The 25,531-nt window shown below is 45.5% G+C and overlaps 1 protein-coding gene across 2 annotated transcripts in view; it reads left to right on the top strand.

Annotated features, from left to right (window-relative positions):
• ENTPD1 (ectonucleoside triphosphate diphosphohydrolase 1) overlaps positions 1-25,531 on the top strand; it is a 69,323-nt gene that overhangs the window by 43,013 nt on the left and 779 nt on the right. For both annotated transcript variants that reach the window (XM_080913159.1, XM_080913160.1), the window contains 7 exons: positions 6,771-6,888; positions 9,645-9,795; positions 11,463-11,622; positions 12,524-12,760; positions 13,755-14,015; positions 19,359-19,478; positions 23,625-23,762. In XM_080913159.1, coding sequence (XP_080769285.1) covers positions 6,771-6,888; positions 9,645-9,795; positions 11,463-11,622; positions 12,524-12,760; positions 13,755-14,015; positions 19,359-19,478; positions 23,625-23,762 — 1,185 coding nt within the window. The remainder of the gene's footprint in view (positions 1-6,770; positions 6,889-9,644; positions 9,796-11,462; positions 11,623-12,523; positions 12,761-13,754; positions 14,016-19,358; positions 19,479-23,624; positions 23,763-25,531) is intronic.

The raw sequence follows: 25,531 nt of genomic DNA, 5'->3' as shown, positions 1-25,531 counted from the left end.
ACAGATGTCCACCACTACAGAGTGTCTGTTGGACTTGGCTGCTTTCGAGTGTACTCTCAGAAGACATCTCTGCAATGGTTCACATCCCAGCTGAATGAATGTGGTGTATGAGACAATGTATTGTAAAATCTAAAATAGGAAACAAAAACAGGACCGTTTTACTGTGTGGACGATCCATCACAGCCTGCTAAACTGTGTTCAGAAGTTTATTGGTAGAAAGCACAGTTGGCCTCCAGAATCTTCCAGGGGATTTGTTCCAGGACACCCACCTTGAATATCAAAATCTGTGGCTAGTCAAGCCTTTTATGATACCCAAAGGGCATATCTTTTACATATAACCTATTTGAGGTTCTGAGATGTAATTGCTAATATTTTAAACCATCTCTCGATTTCCAATAAAGCCCAATATAAGATAAAGTGTATGCAAACAGTTGTCATGCTATTTAGCTTAGGGAACAATGGCGAGAAGAATTTGTACAGGTTTCACATGAACACATTTTAGAAAATGTATTTGCTCTTCCATCTGCATATTTTTGCTCTGCACATTCTGCCATTCTCCATGAGACCTGCAGAGCAGACTGTATTCTCTTCTCAAATAATCTGACAAAGGACAGCCCCCATTCAACTGCTTGCACACAGACCGTGTTTTGTGAAGATGATCTAGCCTTGTCTTATTTCTGCTTATCATGGTTTGGGTTCAGTCTTGCTGAGGAGGTGGTGACCTCATGCCTAGGACTTACCTGGAGCACCACAGGGAGCACTTTATTGTGCTCACACACTTACCTGGCCATTCAGTTCTAAACATGTGGAGGACAGGGACTGGGGGCCGCTTGTCTTTGCATATATTTTACATATATTTTTACATACTTATTCATTTAATAGATAGCCACTGAACATTTACTCTGATATGTACCAGGAAGCAACACTGAGAAAGTGGATGCATTTCTGCTGGGGTTGGGGGGAGGAGATAATCACAGTGCAAGCATTAGCTCACAGCCAGTCCAGCTGATGCTGTAGGCATGTGCTGACTCAGCAGAGCAAACAGGATGTCAGCGGAAGGGTCTGCACCCTCCTTGGATACAGGCCTGTCAGTGTAGGAGGCAGCCCACCAGCCCAGGCCCCTCCAGACATCCTGTCTACCCCCAGTGTGAATGTTCTCAATGAAGGCTTGAGACTATGTCTTCAACAGATAACCTAAGGCATTCTCTTGTCACGGAAGTTGGAGAATGAATGAGCATCAGTACTAGGTATGAACTTTTAGATGACCGGTCTGAAAACAAAGGCTTCAGTGGAGCGGACAGGCAATAGCAATGCCATTTTGTCCTCGGAAGAGTGCTTTTGTCTCCGTGGGTCCCGGTGGGGAGATGGCTTTGAGCTTTGCTCTGTCCACCCCTCCTTAACTCCCTGCTCACACCTGGACACTGGCTGTTGGTATGACTTTCAGCATGAGCACCCCACATTTTGACGTGCAAACTGGCCCTATACCCAACAGCAGGCTTGTGTTCAGAAAGCTCTTACTGTGGAAGTCGGCTCAGGGGGCAGGGTGCTTTCATCTCAGCGACAGCAACAGCAAGCGAGTGTAAGCAAGTGAGTTTTCTTACGTGTCAAGTGGAAATAGTAATAACACCTACTTGATGGTGGGCTGGGATTAAATGGGGCAGAACAAGCAATGGCTTGTCAGAGAACGTAGCCAGCAGAAGCCGGTGCAGTGGGCTGCTGTCAGCATCTCCTTACAGAGGATGTACTCCATGAAAGCCCCCCCCCCCACCTGTGGCATGCTGAGGTTTCTGAGCCAACACTCAGCACAGGATTTCTCACTGCTGCTGAACGGTGGTGGCCTTCCCCAGATCTGCTTTTCCAAATCAGGCTAAAATGATATTCTGGAATTAGCATTTCTGATCCTTTTTTTTTTTTCTTTAATGGAGAAATGGAAAGAATTTGCTTTGGCTTGCACTCATAAATGCGCTTGAAAAGTATCTGTTGTTATTTTTACTTTACTGTACTTTAACATTTTCCATTTTGAGAAGCGGCCTGTGGAGATGGAGGGTGATAACGGCTGCACAGCCTGAGGAAGTAATTAATACCACTAAACGGTATACTTTAAAATGGCTCATGTGGTGCATTTTGTCTTGTGCATATTTTACCATAGGTTTAAAAACAACAGAAGAGTTTATATTCAGGATCTAGTGACTCTAAGTAAGGGAAAAAAGAAGAATAAATAGTTTCTAGATGTTTATCGTCACCACTGGCATCTCTGTGGCTAGCCTGTTTATAGGGTATTAGAAACACATTGTAAAAGATAAGCTTTTGTTTATAAGCCCAGAGCCAGACTGGTGAAGTTACTGTTAAAGCTGCAAGCACTTTAAAGGGGGTGGAGACCGGGGGTTAAAGATCCAGTTTTTCTAAAGGTGCCCTGTGAGGTTGCCCCAGTAGTTAGAGTCGTTGTCCCCTTGGACTGCTCTAACAGACTAGTACTAAAGCATGATTTGGAAAGATGGGATATTTACTTTCTCCAGTACTTCCTCTTCTGGAGAACAGGAAGCCCAAAGTCCATGAATTTGTTTTAAGTGTACTTCAAGTCTAACAAGGGTGTAACCTCTGTTTCCAAACTGACATCCTGGATGCTGCACTGTGTCAGGGGGACACCACTCCTCTTATGGGCAGTGGGTTAGAGGGTTAGAAAAGGCAGGCATCTTCCCAAAGCCCACTTCATCAGGTCATTAATATACTCATGAAAGTAGCATCTTCATGTCCTAAACACTTCCGTGAGGCCCCACCTCCCAGCATGCCCACATGGGATTCAGCTCCAAACATGTTCATATTGGAGAGGAAAGCATTAAGCCAAAGCATCTGGCTGTGCCATTTGGAATGGAGTGTGTAAGCCAGCCCCAGGGTCACTGCTTCAGATTACAAGACTGTAGGTGGCTTAGAGCAAGTTGGTTTGTACAGAAAGACCACTACTCTATGAAAAATGCACACTTAAAAAGACTGGGAAGAAGCAAAGATTTGGTGATAACGTGTTAATAAAAACATCTAGATGGAATTTTAAATGTCTTTCTCCTCCATTTTCTAGCTGATAATATGTCCTAGTACTCTTAAAATAGAAAGTACTATAATAATAATAAATAAGAATAATGAAACGCATATTTCTTCCTTACCATTGGAATCTCTTTTTTTCTTTAATATGAAAGACATTCTTATATGGATTTTAGAATTGCTTTATATCTATACCACAGGAAAACATTATTTCTTCCCACAGTCAGATTTCCCTAAAGTCACTAACTATTGGGATAATGAGTCCAGGAAGGAGAAAGAAGGGACATTCCTCAGACATCTTGGCCATGTTGATTTGCTGATATCCTGTGGCCTCATGTGTCCTGGAACATCCTCTGCAGAATGCTGTGGTGGTGGACAGAGCACAAGATGGGATTATCGGGGCACTTGGGGACTCTGGAACCACACGAGGCAACCTCCCCAAGGGTGTAGACTTAGAACACGGACTGTCCAGTCTTAGCTGTTCTCAAAATGTCAACTGTTTGTTCTATGAAACAATTTAGGAAGCGACCCAAAGCAGTCCTCCTCAGGCATGGCTCAGGTTATCCTTCCAGCGCCATGCACAGGGTGGATTGTCCTTTATTATGTGGAATGTCCCATGCCACTTTCTAAAATACTTACAAACAAATATGATAATGTTTTCATCTCTCCACTGTCTTGCTGTGTAGGGCCTTAGAGAAACAGGCCGACAGAAGCAAGGCCACGGTTTTGGCTTTCCTGAAGAGGAGGCTTCCATGTTAATGAAAATAGAAAGAACGGGCTGCCTGAGTCCAGATAAAGGCTGTCTGCTGCAGTCTCTCTAGCTTTTATCATGAGCCAATATGGCTGGCACGTTTTCTGGTAGGAAGAACTCAGGGGCTCTGCTAGGGAACACGAAAGATTTCACTGTGTAACCCACGAGCCTTTGCTCAAACCCTGGGAGGTTTTAGGATCTAAAGGCCCTGGACCCCAACCATCATTCCTTCTCACCCCCCATGATCACCTACGGCAGTTTCTGGATTCTCGTGATTCAGAGGGTCCTGCCCTGTTTGCTTCTTGGTTTTGCTCAGCACATGTATACAGTTCCTTTTCTTTCTGAGCACATAAAAACTAATCACTAAAGAGATGCAATTCCCTCTGACCCTGGCACTGTGTATAGGGAGGCCGAGAACACCGAGGAGGTAATGGAGGGTCAGGGATCCTCAGGAGGTCTGTACAGAGCTGCCTCCTGGTGAAGTGGAGTGACTTTAGGTACCCAAGAGCCTCTGCCTTTAGCTATACCTAGTGGCCCAGGGAGGTCTCTTAAAGTCTCACTCCTGTCTTTTCTACCTGTAAGCTCTTAGGGATTAATAGATGAGACAATATGAACTTATATAATATAAACACATTACAAATATAGAATCTTTTTTTTTTTCAAGCAGAAGACTCCATTTTGAGCTGCACGGCCCAAAGGGCACCATTGCTCTGAATCTCTTTCTCTTGCTTTCCCACTAGAGATGACTAAGGAACGAACGTTCCAGGGCTGGAGAGATGGGCCCTTATACAGCACTTGCTGGGTGAGCATGAGGCCCAGAGTTCTGATTCCAGACCACATCCGAGCTGGAGCCACGGCAGCCTGTCTGTAACCCCACCCTTCAGAAGGGGGAAATGGGGGAATCCCTGTCGCAAACTGGCTACACAGAGCAGACTAGCTGTACTGGCAGCCCTGCCTCAGTGAACAAGGTGGAGAGTAATTGAGAGAGACTCCTGGTGTTAGCCTCAGACCTCCACATACACTCATTAACATGTGGCCACATGCATGTGAACCTACATACTCACAGGACACCACTTACACGTATGTAAAAGCAAACAAACCACATGCACTATCATGTTATCCTTATAGAGCCCGTGGAAGGCATCACAAATCAATATCAGATTTACCTCCAATTTAGTGAATATTAATTGACCAATATGGGCATTTGACAGTCTACTCCATGGGAGAGACAACTTAAAAAAAAAAAAAAAAGGCTTTTATCCCATAAAAGTGAAATGTCAGGAATGTTCAAAGCAGCTATATTCCTAATAATCTCGATTAGAAACAATCCAAATGTCTATCCGCATTAGTATGAATAAAAACATGGAATATACACACAGTGGAATACTTTGCAGCACTGGAAAAGCATGAAACAGGACAGTGTTCCAAAGCATGTGACAGCGCAGAATGAATGAGATTAAACCTACCGGCTCAAACCAGGCAAAGCATCAAACGTCAGAGCAGTGATTGGTCCTGGGGTAAAATGCCTAGAAGGAGCATCAGAGAGGCTGCTGGGCTGGCCAGTGTTCTGGATCCCGATTCTGCTAGTGTCAGATGGGCGTGCACCGTGCAGACGTTCACTGGGGTGCATCCTCACACCTGTACAGTGTGTCCGCATTGTTCTTACAGATGTCGCTTGAAGGGACATCTCCAGGAAACCTGATGCTCAGCCCTTGTTCTGTGTTCCACAGACAAGGACAAGGTCTTGATTCTGAGCCTAAATCAGACTAGACTTACTACCTTCTGGTAGCTTCTCATCTATATAAAAAGGATTTTAAAAATTAGCTTCTACTTCATGGCATTGTTCTGAGTTCAAATAAAATAATTTAAGTCTAAAAGGGTTCACACGACTGATCCCTGCTTGGCACATCACCAACACACTTGTGATACCCAGTGTGTGCCTTTTCTCCTGCCCCTTTCCCTTTAACCTCCTGCCTTTTCTTCTTATTTTCTGTGCACGGGTACACAAGTATGTATGGACATATCTGCACATTGGTGCACATACATGTGGAGACCAGAAGACAGCCTCTGTGACATTCCTCCACAGGCACCATCCACCTTATTCTTTGCAATGGAGCCCTCCCTGGGGCCTGGGGCCTGGGCCTTGCTCATCAGGACAGGCTAGCTTACCAGTGAGCATCAGACCCGCCTGAGGCCTCACACTGTCAAGAGTGCAGGCACAGTACCATGCCCGGCTTTCCACGTGTGTGCTGGGGCTCAAAGGCCTTTGCCACTTGAGCTGCCTCCCTATGCTCTCATTTCCCCGATTTTATTTACTCCTGAAACTTTCTCCTTCTTCTAAAGAGCTGCAGACATGAAGTATACAAGCACACTTAGCACTTTTCCCTTTAAACTATGTGACCTCAACTCACTGAGTACCCAAATTGGTTGAACACATTTATTAGGTTTCTGCAGCCTCTGTGGTTAGTTCAGTGGGCACCAGGCTTGTCTGTATGTTACAGTCCCACAGGATCTCACAATGCTGCTGCTGAGCTGACTACTCTAAGCAGTGTCTGAGGGGACACCAGCCCCTGGGGCTCTCGCTGATTCCAGGGTGTGGGCAAGTTCGAGAGGCCCTGGGTTTGTTTTCTATCTCCTTTACAGTGTCTTGGTTGCTCCAGCATGTGGGGCTGATCCCAGCTTCACGCTAGAACAACTGAGCATTTTCTAAATAGCCCCATGGCTCAGGGGCCCTGGGTAAGGCCCAGATGGTTCTAAGGTACAGCCAGCACCTTGAGTCCTTACGTAGAGTGGGCACTTGGGACCCTTGGCACTGGGGACAGTTGCTCTAGCTCTCAGCACCAAATGTCCCATGTAGCTTAGAGAGAACTTTCTCTTTATGGGTGGGTTGAAAATTCCAGTCTCCGTCTACTTCCTTTGCAAGCGAAATATGGAGAAGTGTGGTGTCCTGCTGATAAGTGTTTTGAATTTGCTTCGCCCTCAGTATGGGATTGTGCTGGATGCAGGGTCGTCTCACACTAACCTGTACATCTACAAGTGGCCAGCTGAGAAGGAGAATGATACAGGGGTGGTACAGCAGTTAGAAGAATGTCAAGTGAAAGGTAAGATGGGGCCATGGGATGGGGAGATGGGGGCATAGGGTAGTGGGAGGCACAAGGGAGTCAGAGGCACGAGGGTGTGAAAGGCACGGGGGAGTGGGAGGCATGGATACCACACGAGAGCCAAGAGAGGAACACAGTGGATCTGTCATTGATATTTTATTATACTATAAAATGACATTGAGCCAGGCCTAGTAGCACAGGCTAGTAAGCAGGTAGATCACCAGTTTCAGGCCAGCCTGGACCACAGAATGAGTTCATGGCCAGCCTGGACAACCTAATAAGGCTCTGCCTTAAACAAGACACGGATGTAGCTCAGCAGTTGACAAATGCCTCACATGCAGGAGGCCCTGTGGTCAGTCCTTATTACACCCAATAATAACAATATTGAAATCGATCCCTGAGAAATGAGCGAATTTAAAAATAGCTGAAGATACAGCTTAGTGGTATTGTCAGTCTTAATATTCATGATGTTCTAGGTTAGATTCTCAGCAAAATACAAACACACTCACACACACACACACACACACACACACACACACACACACACACACGAGCTGAGCAATTACAGCTCTCGTCAATAGGGCACGTCTGTATCATGTATCCTGTGTCCAGGAACTCAGCATAGTTTTCGCTCCCGTGGTCTGCTGGGTGAGCAGCGGCCCTGTTTTAAAACAAGCACAGCAAGGTTAAGGCAGGTCATGTCATTTGTTCAAAATCACCACTGACGTTGGCCACTGATGGAGCCAGTGGCTCTCAGGCTTGAAATGGCCCAGGGCTGCCTAGGGTGGGGGTGGGTGCTCTCCCAGGCCAACAGGTCTGGATGGGAGCCTGGGGTTTACATTCTCACCAAGTTCCCTGGTGCCTCTGCTGGGATGCATGCTTGACTACTCTTCTTATTTTCAGGCTCAGATGTAACTTGGAGGAAAATCTCAAAAGGTTTTGTTCTCTTTTGCTCAGGGAAGAGTAGATCCCAGACTTGTAGGGCCGGGGTCCTTTAAATCTGGTTTTCCAAGGAAGGCAGCAAGAGCCTGGCAGATTGGTACCCTGTAAATGGCAAGAGTTCAGCCGATGGTCCAGGCTCCTGGCTGCACTACAGGCTCACACAGAAGCACTGCTTTATTTGCTCAGAAATTGATAGCTCCCCCAAACCCCCCATCTCCACCAGAGTCACTTTTAACATCACACCGGGAGGATGGCTGACCGCTCAGCTCCTCTGACTTGCTTTGTCCTGCTCTCGGCCATGCACCCCTGTGATCTTTGTCTCTGTTGGCCTTTTGAGCCAAGAACACACTGTTTCTTTTCAGACAGGTAATCTGGATCCCAGAAGAGAAGTGACTTTTGATCTGATGGTTAATAGCTTTCACAGATTTTTATAATTTGCCAAGGAACTGGGCAGGGAAAGAGAGAAAAAGCCACTTTTCCTGGGGCCTGGTGTGCAACACCCAGGACTTGTTGCTATGAGGCAGTTTCTAAAGGTTCCACAGATGTCTTCCTTCTGAGGATCATTTCGTGAATGTGTGTGTTTGGACCAACAAACACAGCGTTAGCGACACACTACGAACAGATTTCCAGGATCAGAAAGTAAGCTGCTGACAGAGCCGGGCCTTCCCATTACGTTATACAAACAGGCTGTTTACAAGGCCATTTGAATAATCACCTCAAACGCGAATTCTTGGTAGGAAGCACTGTGCAGTTCACCTCAGAGTGAGATGGAAATTTAGGAGTCTTGGCTCCAGTTCTCTCCATAGCAACCCTTAGTATGCTCAAAAATTGAAATAACAGTCTTAGTAGGGAGGCAGGGTACCGGAGCAGAAAAGACTATCGGGATTTGCAGATTCTGTTTCTGTTTATTCTAACAAAAAAAGGAAGGAAGGGAGGGAGGGAGGCAGGGAGGGAGGGAGAGAGGGAGGGAGGGAGGGAGGAAGGAAGGAAGGAAGGAAGGAAGGAAGGAAGGAAGAAACTCCATAAATTTTAGGGCATACTTTATGACATAGCTAGTTAATGACTGTTCTGTCTTTTCAGGAAAATCCGGTGTGTCAGGTACCTTAACTTTTGCTCTGTCATATTTACCCAGGGCCTCTAGGAACTAATGTTGCTAAATTACTACTCCAAGGAAGGATCATTCAAAAGAAACGAGCAAAGGAGCCACAGTCAGAGTTGTGTTAGTGTCAGGATGTGAAATAGCACCACCTTGTGGCCAAATTGATGAACACCAGGTTTTACCAGCAAAAAAGTTAAAATGACAAGGTTTCAAAATATATAATACTATACATGTATTAGCTACTTTTTTCATGACTATAGTGAAATACGTGAAAGAGAAACTTAATGGAAGAAGGGCTTATATTGGCTCTTGGTTCTAAGGGAAACAGTCCATCATGGTGGGGAAACCATCGCAACAGGAGCTTTTCACACCTGGGCAGACCAGGAAGCCGAAGAAGGGTCTTACCAGCTTTCTCCTTCACCATTTTTCATTCAGTCTAGAACCCCACCCCTAGGATGGTGCAGGCCACATTCTTCTTCCCCAGGTAAACCTCTGTGCAAACAGCCACACAGACACACTCAGAGGGTGGCACGCTCATTCACGAAGTGCTTCTGACTGCAACCACTCTTCCCTCTAAGAAATACAACCCGGTATACATCATATTGAGAAGTGTTTTCTTCCATTTTCTTAGCGAGCACTTTTTAAAAAATACGGTCAAGACACATGCCCCACACTTTTTCTCTTAAATGTTTTCATTATCTGTATCTTTCCTCAGGTCCGGGAATCTCGAAATATGCTCAGAAAACAGATGAAATAGGCGCATACCTGGCTGAATGCATGAAAATGTCCACTGAGTTGATACCAGCGTCCAAACAACATCAGACCCCTGTTTACCTGGGAGCCACAGCAGGCATGCGCTTACTTAGGTAGAGCATTATAGAGAGACTAGTGTGCTAGGAGTCAGAGGCAGTGCTGAGGTGCCTGACATTGTGGGACTTGTAGCCACCTCACATGCCAAATCCTGTGCTAGGAAACACGTTTTATTAAGTTTATATCATGGTAAGTTTTAAGGCTCTAAAAGTGCCTGCCTGTCTTCCTTGGGGAAGTTTTAGAGAGACAGATTAAGGCCATGCACTCTAGAATTTGGGGCTGAAGACAGAACAATCAGTATTTTGGAGGAAGAAGGTATAAAGGAGACCCACCAGTGTCCCAAGAAAAGTAACTACCGCTAACAAAGCTTGATTGGTCCCCCATTAATATCTTTGTCCCTGGTGTACATCGGATTCCATTCATCCAGTGTGGCCTGAGTGCTTCCTCAGTCCATGAGAAGGAAACTCAGCTCTCAAGGAAATGAGACTCCTCTCTAGGGCGGCCTGCTGGCTAACGGAGGACTAGGCTAAGCTGCCGAGGGAGTGGGTGGGACAGCTCAGGATGGAAGGTGGGCAGAGTGGCCTGCGACATCAGGGCTGCACGGGTGGAGGGAAGGGCAGCGCTGGCCAAGTCAGCATCTGTTCAGTTAGACATCTGCTTAGCACTTGTACTTGCCAAAGATGCTCTTAGGTGCCGTGATAAGAGCTCGAGGCATCATGTAGTTTGTGCTCCAGTAGATGTACAAAGGTAGGGAGCCGAGAAACCACGGCAGAGTCGGGGTTGTAAAGGAGATAGGAGATGGGGAAGAAGTAAAATAATGGAAGCCCGTGTTCTCAGTGAGGTGCTAAACACCTGAAACACATTGCTGAGTCAGGAAGGTCACCATGGAGCCACACTATTCATGTTAAGTTGCTTACCAGAAGCCACATGGCTGGAAAGTGGCAGACCCAGGGCTGCCGGTGATAGGATCTAGACCAGAAAGTGCCTGTGGACCATGCTAGGAAGGTTGGGGAAATAAGAAACCGTTTAAGGACGCAGCACAGTTACCGATACTGAGGGTAGACTGGAGCAGGAAGGAGGGAAATGTTTGTATGAGAGACCCCGGTGCTGCCTCATTTCATTCAGAGCCTCTCTGGGTTTCAGACTGGGTCTTGGAACGGTCACATTTAATCTTCATCTGATGACCCTGAAGACTCCCTTCATGTCTTGAAGTTTCAAACAGACCCGAGGCCTGAATAATAAATAGCAAGAGGAAGGTTTTTCCCAGGCTGGCGTCAGAGGAACTTAGGCATCTGGTACTCATTTCTACAGTTCTAAATGACATTACTCAGAGTCTAAGGTGTAAAAAAGCAGGGGCCACAGTGATGGCTAAAACCTCACATCCCAGCTCTCAATATGGCCAGGTAATGCTAGTCTACCTCCACCGCCATTTAAAAGAACCTTTGATACTTTTGGGTTAAGGAGCAAAGTCAAACTGGCACTTTATACAGAGACACCTACTTACTCACTGGAGGACTTGCACGTGGAGAGACAGCCGTGCACAGGCTCTTCCTGTGTTCCAGGCTGGCCTGGTAGGGTCTCCAGCTGAAATGGGTAGGTGTAACTACGAAGACAAAAAACAAACAAACAAACAAATAGAAAAACAAAAGCCAAACCAACCAAGCAAACAGAAAACAAACAAACAAATAACCCAAAAGATAACACCACCTCTTCTTCTGTGTAGAATGGAAAGCGAACAGTGGGCAGACAGCGTCCTGGCTGCGGTGTCACAAAGCCTTAGGAGCTACCCCTTTGACTTCCAGGGTGCCAAAATCATCACTGGACAAGAGGAAGGTGCCTATGGCTGGATTACTATCAACTATCTGCTGGGCAGATTCACTCAGGTAACTATCTCAGACCACGGACGTGGTTCCCAAAGGGCTGATGCCATTCCCATTTCGGGCAATGTTTGGGTTTGAGCAAAGCAGTGATGGGTGGATAAATGAATGACTGGACATGCTCCTACATTTGGAGACTTCACTAGAAGAATATTTACCTTAGCGTTACTACTGGAGAATATCAAAGCCATGTCTTTGAAGACAAAGAAAAATAAAATATACTTTAAAGAATTGATCTTAAAAAGCATATGTGTGTGTATTTGTGTGCGTGCCTGCACATGAGTGTCTTCAGAGGTCAGAAGAGGTTGTCAGACCTTCTGGGACTGAGTTACAGCAGTTGTGAGCCTCCCCATGTTAGGAACCAAGTTCCAGTCCTCTGCAAGAGCAGGGTGTGCTCTTAGCCTCTGAGTTCTCTCCGGCTCCCAAATATATTTCATCCGAGATCGTTTTAATCTGATTAAAAACAAGACTAACTGGGCAGAGGCTTGAATGAGACTAGAGCAGGAGAACTGCAAGCTGGAGTCCAGACCAAGCAAAGCAAAACGAAACTCTATTTGCTAAGTGAGGAGTGTCTAGCTGCCTGCCCTGGTGTGGCTCATTCCTCAGAACAGCCACAGGCGGCGCAGTACCACCCACATTAGCGGAGTCCCCATAATGCTTCCAAATAGAATCGTTTCTGGCCCAGGTCATTTGCTGCTGACCGAGTGTGGATTTGTTCTGGTTCGTGAAACCATAGTTAACTTTCCAGGCCACGCCCTGCTCTTCTCTGAGCCCCAAAGCCCACTTGCTGGCTGTTGATCTGGTGCTGTCTTGGGAACCCACAGTAGGCCTTGCCCGACCCTCTGCCCCTGGTTCTCCATCTTGGGAAGTAGGATGTTCAGGCTTCTAACACTGTCCTTTCTTCCAGGAACAGAGTTGGCTAAGCCTCATCTCAGACAGGCAGAAACAGGAAACCTTTGGCGCTTTGGATCTTGGCGGAGCCTCTACACAGATCACCTTCGTACCCCTAAACAGCACTATAGAGGCCCCAGAAAACTCTCTGCAGTTTCGTCTCTATGGCGAGGACTACACTGTGTACACACACAGCTTCCTGTGCTACGGGAAGGATCAGGCACTCTGGCAGAAACTGGCCAAGGACATTCAGGCAAGTACAAGTGAATTTGGTTGTGCTCTCCCCACATCTGGTCCTCAGCCCCCACAGCCTGTCATTTCCCCTCTGTAATCCAGCAACTGCTCCAAAGCTGGCCGCTGCACTCTCCAGTCCTCCTTGGGCAGCACACCAAGCTACATCTGCTGGACCCCTGTGAGTCGGTCGGTCCACCCTGACACCCCTCCCATGTTTGTTTGCTGTGCTATCTCCAAGGACACCACTCAGTCCTTTTCTTGGGAATTCATTTCTGGCCCCCGCTGTGATGATAATGCAAGTTACATGCTAGAGTATTCTTTGGGGGGAGGAGTGGCCATTTACGAGTTTGTCTACACCATTTTTGTAATCAAAGAGGGAGAAAAAAAACCCCACTGTGCGGAAGGCACAGAATTTGTCAATATTTGATTGTCGCCAGATGCTTTCTGCATTTTGAATGCAAGAATAAATGAGATTACCAGACATTCCCTGGCAAATAAGCACAGAGGGAAGTGTCACATCCAGCTGTCCCATTTCTAGGGAAGGGCAGTCATCTCTCTTCTCTCCTCCATGAACTCCATTGTTCTTCAAACCGCCCTCATCAAGACAGTTGTAGATGAGAGGTGCCTTGGATTCCAGGTTCACGGGTCTCTTTTCCACAGCAGCCTCTCCCTTTCATCCTTGGGGCTTAAGATCTTTGTTTTGTTTTGTTTTTTTCATTACTGGAATAAAAGATCTAATGCATCTTCCCACCCCTGGAGCTCCCAATCTGGTTGGGGAGGGAGAAAGGAGACAGCATGCCGACACAGGTACACCCAGTCTGGAGTCTTCTGGAGATCCTTGCTTGTAAACCTACTGTGTGTTTAGCACTGAGAGGCCAGAGACATTACCAGCTCATGGCCTTTCTGGATTCAGGTTTTAAAGACATGTCCTCAAGCGTGGTGAAGGCAGGGCAGGGACATGGTGGCACCCTTTGGGGATGATCAATTAGCATTCAAGTGCTTCTTCCTTTCAGGGGTCAAGTGGTGGGATTCTTAAGGATCCGTGCTTTCACCCAGGATATAAGAAGGTTGTAAATGTAAGTGAACTCTATGGTACTCCCTGCACCAAAAGATTTGAAAAGAAGCTACCGTTTGATCAGTTTCAAGTCCAGGGAACCGGAGACTACGAACAGTGCCACCAGAGCATCCTTAGGCTCTTCAACAACAGCCGCTGCCCCTACTCCCAGTGTGCCTTCAACGGCGTCTTCTTGCCACCTGTCCATGGCAGTTTTGGGGTAAGTTAGTGAAATGGTGAGAGTGTTTGGTGTTACAGCTGTACAAGACACGCCTACAAAGTATTTAAATAATGTGAGCCCACACACAGTAATGTCTGGCTATAACTGGGCGTTTGTTGTTTGGCCTAATGATGTCAATGCTTAGGATTACCTTCTCCATTATCTTCTTGATTTTTTTAAATGGTGCAAAAAGTGTAGCTGCTGCTCCAAGCATCATGTTCTCCCCAGCCAAGTCAAGGTAGGAGAGAGGTTTCTCTTTGTGCACTTCTCTCATGCACCAGAGTCAACAGGTACAGAGTCTGCTGGCCAGATCGTGATAAAATGCACATCCTGAAGCCGTCTGATAAAAATGCCATGTTTGGTTTAGGTTAATTATTGTTTGGTTCATATATTTGGGTAAAATGAAGGTTCCATAAACAAGGAAGAGGGCTGGCTTTAGATATGTACCCATCAGATCTGCTTAAAGCAATATCCTACATGTCAGGAGTAGCACCAGACATGGGATGAGTCCACCAAGGGATTTCTTCTCTAAGAAACATTTGGGAAGCAGATTGGGAAACAACCAAGGGAGAACTTAAGTCAGCATCTGTCTCATTACAGTGTGAAGGGCTGCCTGATCATTGGATCCTGACTCCTAATTCCTTCTTTTCCTAATCTGTCCAAAATAAGATAACGTGTTGGTGCTGAAGAGGAAAGATGCCCCTTGATCTATTAATGATTCAGACTGCCCGTTTGCTTCCTGAGACCAAACACTATTGTCACCACAGTTAAGAAGTAGACTGCAAGAGTTGCCTAGCATCCAGCAAGTGCAAATTACAAAGCCACGGTTACAGATGCATACGGTGGTTGTCCATGAAACCAAACAAAGAATCAGGGTCTTTGTCTACCTTTCTTCCTCTTCAGGGGAAAGAATAGATGAGGGGAGATTTAGTTCCACCCTGGAACCCAGAGTGAGAGGTGTTTGTTTGTTTGCATGGTCTATATGCCCAACCGAATGTCACATAAAACAGCCCCAGGGAAAGAGAGCACAGGGCCTGTTGTCATCAGACCTGACTGAACTCCTGAGCTGTGAGCTATAGGAGTGCTCAGTCCTCTTGGGCTTTGAGAAACAGCATGGAGAGCCACGAACCCAGGCATGGGCAGCCTTCTCGGGCCCCAGGGAAGGATGCAGCAGAGCAGTTGGTCAGATGTTGGCATCCATCCCAAACCAGAACCTGGCTTCACTACCATGTGGCTGACCTGGTACTTCTTTTCTGTCATAGGGCTTTTGGTGGGCCAGGGTCCTTCCCTGACTTGAGTGAACCTTTCTAAAGAGGAAGGAAGGGGGCACGAGAGGGGGGTATATGGATACGGTTGCAGCAGAAAGCTAAGGCTTTTCTCACTGCAGTTGGAGCTAGGAAGGGTAAACCTAAGCAGAGTCCTGCCATTCCCGAAGCCCGTTCATCTGGGGCTGTGAGGCACAGAGAAAAGCCCGGATGCTCACGGTCCCTCTGTAACTGCTGTAGTAAACTCAGCCGTGTCCTGAAGTCTGGCTATGTTGTACCCTTGGCATCTAGATGGAATCCAGTGTCAAAGCAAACTAGAAACACCAACAGGAAGGAGAGAACATCTGTTGGGAGTTATTTATGAGGTAATTTAGAAATCATTTCTTAAGAACACATTGTACAATTTGCATAAACAAGAAGGAGCAGAGATGAAGAATTATAATTAAAGCTCATTCAAAATACTTTACATATGTGTGTTCCCTGCTGGACAACAAAAACATGATTAAAAACCTACAGACAACTATTTAAAATGTACTGAGAATTTATTAATAGGTGCTTTTTAATTTTAAATCAGGAATCTGTTAAGTTGTCCAGGCTGGCCTTGAACTTGCTTCTTCCTGCCTCCAACTCCCATGTAGTTAGTTGGGATGAGGGACATGTGCCACCAGATGTCCCTTCCTTCCTCTTCCTCTCCACGTTATCTTCTTTTCCTCCTCCTTTGAAAGAAATCAGGTTTGGAAACATTTACAAATTAAATGTGACGTTCTCAAAGAATCTCAACATGGCCAGACAAGAAGCAACCTGATATCTTTAAAGGTACAATGAGAAAATCTAGGCTTACAAAAACACATTAGTTATTAGCAAATAGAGGCATCCTTAGGAGAAATGTGCAAAGTTCCATGCTGCCTAGCTAATGCCAATCTTATTATCTGGCGGAGGGATGAAATCCAACAGCTAAGGTCTCAGCTTCAGTCTCCCATTGCTTTTTACCCCCGAGGCCCCATGTTCACCCTCTGTGCTAGGACTCCGGCTGGTATAGACTGGCTGTTACCTGCACCCAGCTGCAGGATATACGGAATTCCCGCTGTTGGATCAGCTGCTTTGGACTCTCTGTCATCTTGTGGTTATGAGTTTTCTGGGCGCCTGTGTCAGTAGCTGAAGTGAGGTGATACTGACCTGGAGGGGGCTTGTTGGCCTCAAGGCTTATTTGGATTTTTCTTCCCATTTTTATGACACCGCATTCTGCATCCTTCTGGCAGGAAGGCTCCTGCTGAGCAGTGATCTGTAACTACCTACCCCTGCACAGAGTCTGCTGCACTGGGCTCCTCTGCTGTCCTACACCCAGACAGACTGTCAACACACATGCATTCCACACAGGGGGTTTGGACTGCTGTAGAGAAGAAACACACGTGCTTCGGGGCTAGCTCACATGGTGGGGCCAGTCCTCCAGGAGCACTTTCCGATGGGTGTTTCCCTTGCTCGTCCCCAGCAGTTCCGGGATCGGTGTGGAGGAGCCCTCTTTTGTAATTGCTAAAGGCTGCATGTTCAGTCTGTGCAGCAAAACCTCTCACAGCTGCTGCCTGTGTGCTCTCTTCTCCTCTGGAAACATAGAGCCCCACTGTCTGTCTGTCTGCCTGTCTGTCTTCTTGTCTGTCTGTCTGAACACTGACAGGTTGCTCAATGGGGTTGATATCTTTGGTGGCATCTAGTGTACAAACACATCCTCGTTGGCTTCACTCACCTCTGCTTATAAAGTCACATCCATTTCTTACTTGGCACCATTTACTGTCACCAAGTCTTCCATAATGACCATTTCTGGCCACCGGCTACAGCTGTGAAGCAACGTGCCCCAGAACAGTCTGCATGCTGGTTTGGAGGGCAGCGGTGCCTGTTGGGTCTTTGCCTCATAGCTCATGGTGGCAGGAATGACAGACAGTCCTGGGCCTCTGAGGTCTATTCTCTGCCATTGCTACTGTCTAGGCTTTAGGTTCCCTCAAAGACGTAGCTGCTAGGAAGTTATTGCTGTTGCCTAGCAGCCGATGACCTGGGCAGTTAAATAGATCATATGCTCTGTATTGTGCATACTGCATGCCGTGGAAATCTGTAGAAGCCGTAGAGACAGCTTTTTTACTCTAGCATAACTACTAGAAAGACACATTGTTTGTGGGAAGAACAGAAGTACAACGTGGCACGTCAACCAGAGGTTTGCAACACCTGAGCCTCATCATAAAGCAACATGGAGGGTCATACAGGTGTTAGTTACAGAGACTCATTTATTTATTGTACCTCAATACTGCATCATGTAAGTTTCTCTTGACTGTTAGTGGCACACTAGAAGCACATCCGTGTTGTTGCATGGTGTTCATTGTATAATAGTGTTAATCATACACTATCACACACCAGTGTTGGTTACATGGTGTTAGCTGTGCAGTAGTGTTAATTGTACACTATTACACATCAGTGTTGGTGTGCATACATTTTGATCGTTTCTCTTAGGTTTATCTTTTGTTTTTGTGATAGCAACTAATGAAATATCTTCAAAATCCAAAATGTTCCACAGTCTGAAACCCTCTGAGATCTGAGATTTGATTTCAGAGCAGTGTCATGTTGAACACTCTCCAAAGGTTGTAGGGTGGAAGTCTTTGAGGAGGATGCTCAGACCTTGTTCTTTCTCTCTTTCGTCATTCCTATGACAGTACACCCCTTTACCCCCACACTATGACAGCGCCCCACCTCCACATCCCCAACACTATGACAGCATCCCACACCCACACCCCCAACACTATGACAGCATCCCACACCCACACCCCTACACTATGACAATGCCCCCCACACATGCCCCCACACTATGGCAGTGCCCTACCCACACCCCCACACTATGGCAGTGCCCCACACCCCCACATTATGACAGTGCCTCACCCCCACACTATGACAGCACCCTACCCCCACACCCCACACTCTGACCAGGCTATCCCACATGCCAACATCGCAGCAGAATCAAGTACTATTTGTTTTTTTGTAACTGGCTTCTTTCATTTAACATGTCTTCTACAGTCCAGTCTTGCTTAACCCCGCAGGGGACAACAGAATTCTGTAGAGTTTGAGGAAAGCTAAGGATCTTTCCATCAGAAAAATGGACATCAAAATGTAAAATGAAAAATCTGCATTAAATTTATTTGATAACCCCTTGTGGTTGTTCTGTGATGTGATCACAGTTTATTAACTTTTAACCCACCACAAACTGCACATGGAGGATAGAGACTAAAGTCCGAACATGAGCCTGACTAAGCGGGACAATGTCTCTGAGTGAACTTCCCCATGGGAGGCAGGGGCTGAGTCTACATAAAAGTTTGGACGGTAGATTCAGGAAGAAATGCTGAGAAAAGTGACCCCGGTCTGGACACCACCCCTGTCTCTATAAAGCATCTTGCTGAGGCAGAGCCAAGCTAAACCCTAGAGTTTGGTAAGCAGACAAGCAAGGTGAAACATGAACAAGATGGAGCACCACAGAAGGAGCACCACAGAAGGGGACTAGGGACCAGTCAAGTGGTCAGCTTGGGGGCAGGTCCCTGATCCCAAACATGGAGCCTGTTTCTGTTCCCACAAATGTGCTTACTACAGCTTCATCTCAACAGTGCCAACATCCCCTCAGTGTATTTCAGTTACAGCTTTTTATTCCTTTATAGATAAATTTGGTGTTGAGTTAACTTTCTTCGTTGTTTTCTTAGGAAGCTGATAAAAGTTGAATGTCAGCTATATTACCAGATGACTGTTTAGACTGGAAGTACTGGGAAAATCCAGGATAAAAACAAAACAAAACAAAGCGTGTATGTCACACAAATGGATGACTGCACAGTTACTTATTTTTGCTATAAAAATATAAATTGTGTATCTTTCAAGAAACTTCCACTGGGTTTATTTTTAGCTGAAATTGGAGAGGGCAGCTTATTTTCAGCATGGGATTGCCAGTAGAGGGTTTCCTTATTGTTAGAGCTGGCTCTGAACTCTGGAAGGCTTTGAGTCTGTGTCCCTGTGTGTCGGACGCAGCCTGGTTGAAACTCTGTTCTCTGCTCCCCAGGCATTTTCTGCTTTCTACTTTGTGATGGATTTTTTTAAGAAGATGGCAAACGACAGCGTCTCTTCTCAGGAGAAAATGACTCAGATAACAAAAAATTTTTGCTCAAAACCTTGGGAGGAGGTAAGTGACAAGAAACCACAACTATGCAATGGGTCCCGTGTCCTCAGTGTCACGGAGGATGTGAATCTGCACATGACCTTATGCTGGTTTGACAAGCGTCTAGCCAGTGTGTTAGGGGAGGCCAGAGAGTGGGCCTAGGAATGCCTTTATCACCATTCCTTGATGTGTAAGGGCTTAAGCAACATCCTACTTTTCTCACTTAACACAGTTCTGCAACAAGGAGCCGCTCACATGGGGTTACTCACTTCTTTCTAACTCAGCCAGTGCTTCTTCGGGTCTGTCGCCATGGATACAGGGTGGCTACCAGCAGTACATCTATTCTTTATAAAGGATAAAAAATATCACTCGCAAAGCCCCCCATCAGTTTTTCCTTTATTTTTAAAAGGTGGTTTTTCTATGTTTGTTTTATCTATTTTTGGTAGATATATATTTTTTGGTATATAATATAATATTTTAATATTATATTTGCACCATGTACATTTATCAGAATAATGGCCATACTTTTCACCTTAATCAAATACTGTATATTTGTGGCAAGAACATTCAACAACCTTTTTTTTTTTTTGGCTATTTTCTTTACTTACATTTTAAATGTTATTCCCTTGCTCCGTTTCCCCTCTGGAATCCTCCCATCCTCCCTCCCCCTCCCTCTATGAGAGTCTTCCCCCCCCCCCCCACCCACTCCCTCCTATATCTCCACCTTAGCATTCCCCTACACTGGGGTATTGATCCTTCACAGGGCCAAGGACTTCTCTTGTTGATGCCTGATTAGGCCATCCTCTGCAATGTATGCAGTTGGAGCCATGGGTCCCTCCATGTGTACTCTTGTTTGGAGGTTTAGTCTCTGGGAGCTCTGGCGGAGGTCTGTTTTGTTGATATTGTTGTTCTTCCTGTGGGGTTGCAAACCCCTTCAGCACCTTCAGTCCTTCCATTGGGAGTCCCATTTTCAGTTCAATGGTTGGCTGTGAGCATCCACCTCTGTATTTTTCAGGCTCTAGCAAGCCTCTGAGGAGACAGCTCTATCAGGCTCCTATCAGCATGTACTTCTTGGCATCAGCAATATTGTCTGGGTTTAGTGGCTGTATATGAGCTGGATCTCCAGTTGGGGCAGTCTTTGGATGGCTGTTGCTTCAGTCTCTGCTTCAAACTTTGTCTCTGTATTTCCTCCTGTGAATATTTTTGTTTCCCCTTCTAAGAAGGACTGAAGCATCTGTACTTTGGTCTTCCTTCTTGAGCTTCATGTGGCATGTGAATTGTATCTTGGGTAATCTGAGCTTTTGGGCTAATAATATCCACTTATCAGTGAGTGCATACCATGTGTGTTTTTTTGTGATTGGGTTACCTCTCTCAGGATGATGTTTCTAATTCCATTCATTTGCCTAAGAAATTCATGAAGTTATTGTTTTTAATAGCTGAGTAGTACTCCATTTTGTAAATGTACCACAATTTCTGTATTTACTCCTCTGTTGAAGGACATCTGGGTTCTTTCCAGCTTCTGGATATTATAATTAAGGTTTCTATGAACGTGGTGGAGCATGTGTCCTTGTTATATGTTGGAGCATATTTTGGGTATATGCCCAGGAGTGGTATAGCTGAGTCCTCTGGTAGTACTATGTCCAATTTTCTGAGGAACTGTCAGATTGGTTTCCAGAGTGGTTGTACCGCTTGTAATCCCACAAACAATGGGGGAGTGTTCTTCTTTCTCCACATCCCCCGCCAGCATCTGCTTCAACAATTTTTTAAAATCTATGTTTTGTTATTGTTAATTATAGTAAACTGGCCATACAAGAGGAGAATGGACCTTATTCCTGTCTGGCAATGACCTTTTGCCTCCTTACCAACCTCCTACCATTCCTTGTACCATTGGTTTTCCTGTTCTCCGATAACCACTGCTCCTTGTCCCAATGCCTTGACATCTTTTGAGTCTATTAATTAGATAATGGTGAGTTTCTTTATAAATGGTTAACGTTTTAGCATTCCATATGAGAAAGATCATTCAGTATTTTGCTTTTTGTGTTTGGTTTCTTAACAAAATAATCTCCAGGTTCACCTGTATTGTACAAAAGGGCAGATTTCATTCTCTCTGTCTGTCTGTCTGTCTGTCTGCCTGCCTGTCTGTCTGTCTGTCTGTCTCTCTCTCTCTCTCTCTCTCTCTCTCTCTCTCTCTCTCTCTCTCTCTCTGTGTGTGTGTGTGTGTGTGTGTGTGGCTAACTAGCATTTTATTTTATATATAGCCTCATTTCCCCTTTCTGTATGTTCTGGATAGCACTGCAATGAGACTACAGGTGTCTCTCTGAAGTTAATTGTATTGCCTTTGGATATTCCCACACTAGGGAACTGCTGGGTCATGCAGTGCCACTTGACATATTTTGAGGAACCTTTGAACTCTTTGCTCATCATGACCACACTGATTTTTTTGTTCTGCCAGCAGCATGTCAGGGATCCTTTGACAGCATGAATGAATAACACTGAGCCACGAGGTAGGAAGCCTTCCTAGTCAGTGTCTTCTTCAGTGTGAACGTTTTTATTCCAGTTTCTCTCAGCTTTCTGATCAAGTTTATTCCTAGGCTGGTTTTTGTTTATTGGAGGTGACTGTGAGTGGGGACTATTTTCTGGATTTCTTTTGTCTGTAAGGTTATTGTTTTGAAAGAATTATTTATTTATTTTAATATATTTATTTTTATGTATATGAGCACACTATTGCTTACTTCAGACACACCAGAAGAGGGCATTATATCCCATTACAGATGGTTGTGAGCCACCATGTGGTTGCTGGGAATTGAAATCAGGACCTCTGGAAGAGCACTCTTAACCACTGAGCCTTCTCTCCAGCCCCTGTAAAATCATTCTTAATCTAAAGCAAAGCCACTGATAATTTTGGGGTGCTTATTTTTGTATCCTGCTACTTTGACTAAATTGTAACATGGAATGTTTTCTGGTAGCGTTGCTCTGGTGAGTATCAGATCAAAAGAATAAGTCATGGTGGACGTATCTGCGATAGGAATGGTTTGACTTCGTTTCCTTCTCTGGTTGTCACTTTGCTGAGAAAGAACCTTGTGCTGTACTAATGCCCAGTGGAGAGAGTGGACAGAGGAAATGCTTTTAGTTTTTCCCTGCCTGTACCAAGTTGACTATTGCTCTGTGGTGGGCAGCCTTCATATGTTTTTTTCTATTCCTTCAGAGCTCTTATCAGAAGGAATGGTCTGCTGGATTTTATCAAAGAGTTTTTATGTATCTGTTGAGATGGTTATATGGTGTTTTCATTTTATCTTATGTGCTATAGCATGTTTATTGGTTTCCATATGGTGAGCCATTCTCACATCTTTAGAATGAAACCAACCTTGACCATGGAACGTGGCTTTTGTATTACTGATTTGACTTGCAAGGAAAGTGTTATACATTTCTACTAAACCTTTAAGAGAGAACCAGCAGCAGCTGCTCCATACAACAAGCAGGAAGTGATCCCTCCAAACTGATTCTGCAAGTGAAGCATTACACCAATACCAAAGCCAGACAGAGAAGACAAGGGGGGGGGAAGGAGAGGGAGGTGCTGACTTTTGTGATGAACATAGATGGTGTGTGTGTGAGAGAAAGAAAGGGGGGAAGAAACAGATACAGAGACAGAATCAAGTGAGAATGCAGATTCTGAGTCAGTAACTCTTGGGGAGAAGATTGGAGCCTTCCAAAGGGATGCTGATACTGTCCTCCGAGCTAACCTGAGTGACAAGATTTCATTGGACATTATTTCCTTAAGTTGCCTATAGAAGCTCTGACTTAGAACTCTGTGAATGTCGTATAAGAGACTGCTCAACATAGACGTATAGACTTCCCTCAGATGATCTCTCACTGCTTTTAATATGCTAACATGATTGTTGAGTAAGGCATGGGCTGAGATGCTGAAACTGTTTGTTTCTGAAGCCCCTAGACTGAACGTCCTTTCCCCTAGCACCCTCACTGTTCTCAGAGAGAGCCCCGAGGAAGAAAGGCTTCCTTGGGAGACCTGAACTTATAACCCCGCAGCCTCTGAAGGAGTGACACACCATCTCCACAGCCTGTGGTAGAGCCTGGGCCTCAGACCCATGTGAGCTGGGAGCTTGTCTTCACTGGGTCTGTAGAGGTTTGATGTCCCCTTCATTTTTCTTTTAGGTAAAGGCGTCTTATCCAACAGTAAAGGAGAAGTACCTGAGCGAGTACTGCTTCTCAGGAGCCTACATCCTTTCCCTCCTCCTGCAAGGCTATAACTTCACAGGCAACTCCTGGGACCAGATTCATTTTATGGGCAAGGTAACTTGGGAATCTGCTGAGGGTGTGGGAGTCGGTGACAAAGCAGTTTTGAGCTTAGAAAAGGTGGGAGTCCACCCGATCAGCTTTGATTAGTCTTGATGCCTGTGCTACCATCCGACCGGCTGGCATTCATGCCAAGCCCGTCTGGAAACAGCAGGCAGTGTAGGCCGACTCCAGCCATGGGGATTCGGTTCCAGCATTCTGCATATGGAAATGTAGCTGGGTCTCAAAGAGTCAGCTCACTCATGTAATAGTACTTCGGTGGCCGCTGTCCTGACTTCAGAATTCCCCCAGAGGCCTCCTTGGTGATCCAGGACAAGAAGACTTGGTTTCTTATCAGCCTTGCCTCTGGAGCTGTTGCTTGGCAATCTGGCCTAGGGTGAGACCCTGGGAATAACCTCCCTGCTGTGCTCTGCACAGCGCCACCTGCAGGCATCCAGGGAAAAAGAAGCAGCTGCAAGGCCCCTGCCTGCTGGGAAACAAAATGGGGTTCTTTGTGTTGCTAGCCCGGAGACTGCTAATGCCTAAAATAGGTTTGCCAGCTTTTCAAACACAGTGTTCTCAAACAAACCAAAGCGTGGAATCAGGGCTGTTGCAGCTCTGTGCACACTCCCGTGGTGATACTTCCTTGTAGATCTTGTTCATTTATAGGAATCATTTCCTTATTTTAACATCCCAGACCTCCATACACGCTGGCAGACTATTCCTTCTGTTAGAAGAGTCTTTTAGATTTGGTTGAGATGCCGGGTGGTGTTGATTTATATTCTTGGAATAAATGCTATTGCTTAAAGGTTTCCATCTCATACTGAGAGGAAAATAGTCCTTTTGCATATTATCATCAGTCTGGGTCAGGGTTTGGAAGAAAGGAATATTTTAAGTTGGCACAATATGTGCTGAAAGTTGTAAAAAGGTGCATATCATTTTGTCTCATTGCTTAGACACCGAGTAACTGGTTAAAATGAATAAAAGGCAGTCTACACTGGCATGTGTTTTAAAAGATGGTAAAATCGTTTAGTGATGATCAGAAATATATTAACTTTGGGGGCAGGTAATGTTCACCAAGTATTCCTAAGTGAATAATCCAGATACAATTTAATATTTACTTATTTGTTGTGTAAAAACAGCAGCAACATGTTCACAGAGGACTGGAAGGAAGTGTCACAAAGAAAGGACACCAGAAGTCCTGAGAGGCACTGTGTGCATAGCTTCTTTAGGCTTGTCTATGTTTGCTAACTTCTCTATGTCATCATGAACAGCTTGTACTAAAAAACCTTTCCAAATTGTTATTCAGATACAACCCACATTCCTATAAGTTTTGAGTGACTGGAATTTATTTTTCTAAAGGTGAGAGGCTCAGAGGTTGCTTTATAATTTAATAAGGATCCTTTTTCAGAGATGTACATAACCCTCCAGCTTCATAAAGGTGACTTGCTGAACTTATTTCCCAAGCTTTCCCTCATGAAGCCCTGGTTCTCTGTGGCTTCTCTGGCCTGGGAAAGATGTAAAAGACTAGATAAAGCCAATCACTGCTCCTTCCTCTTTCTACCTTCTTCCTGCTGCCTCTCACTTAGCTCCTCAATTCAGGAAACAGAAAGAATCCTGACCTCCTGGGATCTCCAGCCAGTCACCAAACTTCCTGACACTCTACACTATAATGCAGGGCTCCAACCACTCTTTCAATCATTTGCTTCGACCCCCACGTCCACATCGTCCCCAGTGTAGCATATTCAGCCACTCTGTTGTGTGACCTATACAAGGTGTTCTCTTCA

Source organism: Micromys minutus (assembly GCF_963924665.1).
Source record: "Micromys minutus genome assembly, chromosome: 2".
In the NCBI taxonomy this organism is placed as follows: Eukaryota; Metazoa; Chordata; class Mammalia; order Rodentia; family Muridae; genus Micromys; species Micromys minutus.
Note: the sequence above shows the minus strand (reverse complement) of the source record. Positions and strands in the feature narration are given on the sequence as shown.